The sequence below is a fragment of the Pelophylax lessonae genome, assembly GCF_965119305.1.
Source record: "Pelophylax lessonae genome assembly, chromosome: 11".
NCBI lineage: Eukaryota > Metazoa > Chordata > Amphibia > Anura > Ranidae > Pelophylax > Pelophylax lessonae.
Genome location: NC_138778.1, coordinates 171508453 through 171513726, shown reverse-complemented (window position 1 = coordinate 171513726; position 5274 = coordinate 171508453). Strand labels below are relative to the sequence as shown.

The 5274-nt window shown below is 37.6% G+C and overlaps 1 protein-coding gene across 1 annotated transcript; it reads left to right on the top strand.

Moving 5' to 3' along the window:
* Nucleotides 1-217: 217 nt before the first annotated feature.
* GNGT2 (G protein subunit gamma transducin 2) lies at nucleotides 218-4820 on the top strand (the record flags this gene model as incomplete). Its single annotated transcript, XM_082271705.1, has 2 exons — nucleotides 218-567; nucleotides 4695-4820. Exons 1-2 carry the CDS (start codon nucleotides 484-486, stop codon nucleotides 4818-4820), a joined length of 210 nt encoding a protein of 69 aa, XP_082127831.1. The 5' UTR covers nucleotides 218-483.
* Between the last annotated feature and the right edge of the window lie 454 nt (nucleotides 4821-5274).

The following is a 5274-nucleotide window of genomic DNA, read 5'->3' as shown; positions in this document are numbered from 1 at the left end:
AAACAAATATGTGCATTAAACACCTCTTTTTATTCTGATGCACCCTGAGTATTTGTTTTCTTGCTCTTACATACGTCTATATACTGTCCATCCCCACTGAGCTATAAGCAGGATACACTTTAAGCCCTTTATCAGATTAGGATTAAAGGAGGATCTTCCATCTGTGGCCTTCTATATCGCGGGACTGAGTGAGAGGGATCAGATATGAGAGGAGATAGCGAAGGGCCAGCCTCAGTGTTTCCTGTTCTTTGGCAGAACAAAATACACAGATAAAGACATCACTATAACCATCTTGGAACCAAGTGATTTGAACAACCAACAGGCCGCTTTCTGACCACTGTTCTGTCTTACTTGAAAAGCAAGACAGAGCTTCAAAGGTCACCTCATCTACTAAATTTTAACATCAACATCTACTAGAGTACTTAGCTCCTCTGTGAAGTCCAATAAAACCATTCTGTTGGGTGGTCCACCTCGAACGTTTCAATGGCTCAAGACATGACAGAAAAGGACCTTCTAAAGATGGAAGTAGAACAGTTAAGGAAGGAGATAAAGATAGAAAGAGCACTGGTAATTGTTTCCTTTTATCTCTTCTGTCTTTGCATTACTTTTAGTTGTTTATGAATCGTGTCATCCTTTTGGATTTTAACTATAATTTTAACCCTTTTAGGGCTGTCTTGTGGAGATCCTAGCAATTACTCCAGGACACTAACTGTATCTGGTGCTCCTTTTAAAGGGAGTCACTAAAATTTCTCTTCTTAGAAATATGCATCTGCTTGACAGTTGAAAACCCTTTGGATTTTAGGATTAATGTATCTGCCATATTATTATTTGGGACCCCCAACTTATCTTTGGCATGTAATTGTCATTCTGTATGTGAACTACTTTTCAATGTTACCCTATTAGCTTGTAGTTTAGGGAGTACTCTAAAAATAGCCATGGCTATTGGCTAGATTATGTCGTTTTAGGAATATTCAGTACGCAGCACTTGTATAGGCCCAATTTATATTCTCTTAGATATTAAAATTGTAATAATAATATGTAGGTATGCAGTACCAGATAATACGTTGCCTGGGTTATGCAGATGTAAAACTACATCTATTGACTCCTACAGAATATAGAAGTTTGCCGTTTTCATTACCAAACACCCAAATGTTCCAGATTAAGGTGGTGCACATAGATGTCAATACCTTCCAAAGACTATCAGGCCCTCATCTGAGTGTGATTTGAATTGACCAGGTATGGGCTTGGCCTGGTAAATACCTAAATACACGTATATATCCTAGACAGTATGTTCAAAAATGATATCCTACCAATGTACATTTATCTTATGTTTTTTTTTTTTTCACTTTCTGAAAAATTGTAGATATCAGATGATTTTAATGGGCATAATTTTTGAATATATTTGGCCTATTTAACCCATTATTTGGCAGTAAACCGATTATTAGGTTAGGTATAACTAACATTTCTCACACCTGCACTAACTACAGTATTATGGTTGTTTATGCAGTTTTAGTCCTAATCTGATTGTATATTGCAATACATAAGTGCAAAATGGCTCCTCTGTCTGTCTGGTATCTGTTAGCCAGTGTGGCAAATGATAGTATATTGTGTAATACATTTGTCAGTGTAGGCTTTGTATCAGGAATGACTCAGTCTATTTTAAGGTGGATGAATATGTTGTGGGAGAATTAAATACACGTGAAAGGGTTTGGGGAGTTTGTATTAGGATTCTTAGAGGTTTAGAGTGTTGGATGCAGTGGGACATTTAGGTGGGTTGGATGATTTGGTTGGCTGAACATGAGTCAAGCTCAGGGATATAGAAGTGGGGTTGTTGGAGTGCAATATGAAAGCTTCTACACTCGTGTACTGGTGGTCAAATACTTCAAATTGTTTCTCTGAAGCTAAAGCCCCGTACACACGCGTCGAAAATTGGCAGGGAATTTTCGTCCGACGACCGATCTGCAGATTTTCGGCTTGTTAGTATGATGCTTCCGACAACCGACTCCGACTTTTCGGCCGAATTAAATCTGGTGTGCAGACTATAACATTTTTGTCTGCCGTCAAAACACGGCCGATTTTCGTGCAGTCAGTACAGATTTCGACAGGGAAAAATCTAATGAGCAAGTCTGGGCATGCTCAGTGAAGAAAGCAAACCAACACATGACATCACTTCTGAAGTAGAATTTTGTTGGGCGAGAAAATTCGTGTGCAGTCTAGGCACATTCCAACCAACAAAACACAACTCTGGACAAAAGACGGACGGTCGGTCGGCCGATAATCGCTGCGTGTGTACAGGGCTTAAATAAGAACTACGTATGCAATGATTGTTCATTTACGTCTGTCTTGCCCAGCACATTCAGGCACCAGGGAACCAGAAGCTGTTTCTCTAACATAGGAGGCTACTGCATGAGATTCTTACTTTTTTATGAGGCACAGCAATGGTGGATACCAAGAATACAACCTAAGATGCAGTCTCATTTTAGTCCTTAGTGCTCCCAGGCAAAATCTACTTTAGAGACAGTTGTTTTTTTGGTGGACACAGGAAGGAACTACTGAGTTCTGAACATATAATGGATCTTGCATGCTGTGTTTTAGGTGCGTCTATTGTTTAGAAGTGTCATTGAACATTGACAGCTACATCCAATTGTCATTTAGTGGACGTCTCCATAGAAGGGTTTTTCGCCCAGGCCACATGAACCGGTGACAATAAGAGCAAACCTTAAATGACACAAAATTGTAAGGTATTGAGGAGTAAGCCAATGTGCAGGGAAATAGGTATTAAGATGTTCAGTGATTTTATTATGTTTATTTTCATTTGTTATACACATCAAAATCAGGACACCTCTGTGTTTTTAAGAATAAATGTCTTATGGCTATGACTTACCTTCTAAGAACATCAGAATAACTAACTGCAATAACGAGAGCAATATAAAGTTAGTGTGGGTCTAGTCTTCCCCTACTGTGCTAAAAAAGGGTTTTAATTCTGTCTGTGTTGCTTTTAGAGATTTCTCCTTACTTGCTGTTGGGTAAACCATTGTCACCATGACAAGAAGAGATGAAAATCTAACAGGTGGTAGCTAAATCTCAGAATCTAAATCTTCCCTACACGATCCAAAAATAAAAATAAAGGGTTTGACTCAACATATATTATAACTGTTGATACTTTTAAACAAAATTACCAATTTTGATGGATCTAGAATCCATCACCAATCTATGAAGTCATTAATGAACACCAAGATGATTAATTTTCATTCTTGTTAAAAAAAAAAAAAAATGTGTTTACAGTAAACAATCATTTTCGTCAGTTATAAAAAAAGAGTTAAAAAAAAAAAGTGCCTTATTATTGATAGGTTGTTTGAAGGTTCCCTTCCAGAGTGGAACAACCTCTTTTGCAGATCACATTCTAGTGTGTGCTGGCTATAGAATTGGGTGCAAGTTTTGTTAATTTGTAGCAAAGTTAATTAATCGCTGAAATTGAAAATTGCTTTAAAGTATAACTAAAGGCAAAACTTTTTTTTTTAGTTTTGGATAGAGTGGAGAGGGACTAGAACACCTGTTTTTATTGCTGCCTATGCCTCCGGGATTTTCCCTTTCTATTTGTCCTATTTACCATTATCATTGAAAGTGAAAGTAAAAGAAAATCCTAAATTATGGATTGTCCCCAGAAAAGTAATAGAGGGGAAATCTTCTAATGGGTACATTAGTTCTGGTGACCTGGGGTTTCTCAAGGAATTCCCTTAATTAGCAGGGATTCCCTCTTATTTCCTGTTAGGCTATGGGACAGTAAGTGAAAGGAAATCTCTGCATTGGGACACAGATGGCAAACAAAAAACCCGACAGGGGTTTTAACCCTCCCTTGCTCTATCAAAAAAAAAAAAAACAGTTTTGTCTATAGTTCTACTTTAAGCCTACCGTCATTATGAAGTGTTTCTTTTGTGAGCTTGTCTAGGGTTGCAAGGTCTTGATGCTTCTTTTGGGTTGTCCATCACGTTTCCAGGATTAGTATATACCATAATCAGTGCTTTAAAATGATCAGTTGAATCAATGATGTACAATTCAAGTTGCCACCTATAGTAGCACATTTTTCTCTGTGGTGGTTAATTGTGCCATTCTCTGGGAAAATATAGACATAGCAGCACCAGCAGGCAAAGAGCATGACCACATTAGCATTTTGTTTGAAACTGGGGGTGAGTTTGTATGTTTTGTATGTCTTGTAGCATTATCTACCAAAGTATGGCTAAAAAGTGTAGAACTGAAGGCCATAAGATTGGGACCACAGGTGCTCTGCCCACCATATATAACCCTAATGCCCAACCTGTGGCCTCGTCGCCACTTGCAGCCCTTGGGGAGTCTGCAGCTCCTATAGCACGTGTGCAGATTTTTGTCGATCTCTTGCAGTATGTCTGCAATCTCTGACAGCTTTCTGTAGCAACACATTAAGTGCAAATTATGTGCATGCCATTGGTGATATCAAGAGGCTCCCTATAGAAAGAAAGAAAGTTGATCACCACTGGTCTACATGTAAAATACTGGCAAAATATTTGCACTGTGATATTGATTCTACTTTTCAGCTATTTAGTTTTACTGCAATATTTCACATTTTTTAAATTTTTGCACAAATGTATTGGTATATTTTTTTGTATCAGTGTAGTTTCTTTAGAATATATGTCTGATTTTAATGTGATTTTTTCAAGGTTTCCAAGTCTGCCCAAGAAATGAAGAGCTATGTTGAATCTCTAGCGACAGAAGATCCATTGCTGAAAGGAGTTCCAGAAGATAAGAATCCATTCAAAGAAAAAGGTGGATGTGCGGTTTCCTGACACTATTCCACCTCCTTCTACGAAGCATACAAGGAACTTTACTTATCTTCTGTCTTCGCTGTGCGTGATGTTAGACTGTTTATTCTGGTATTTATGATTGTCATAAAGGTTTACAATCCAAAGACTCTTCCCGACTGTTTATAAACGAGTCACATTTTGTCATACAATATCATTTCATTTATTTCTGGTATATAAAGATATTTCTTGGTAGACAGAAAGATAGACAGGAATAGGAACACAATTCCACATCATTCTCATGAAACATACAAAGAAGTTACCTTATTTTCCTCCTTATTCTTCTCCTCTGTTGCGTGCAATGTTAGACTGTCTTGTTACTTATGTGCATCATAAAGCTTTTCCTGCTAATATATGGCCTCATGTACCCCGACAATGAATTACAAGATTTTATATGACATTTCTAAATTACGATACAGTGCCTTTATACCCTTTGAAA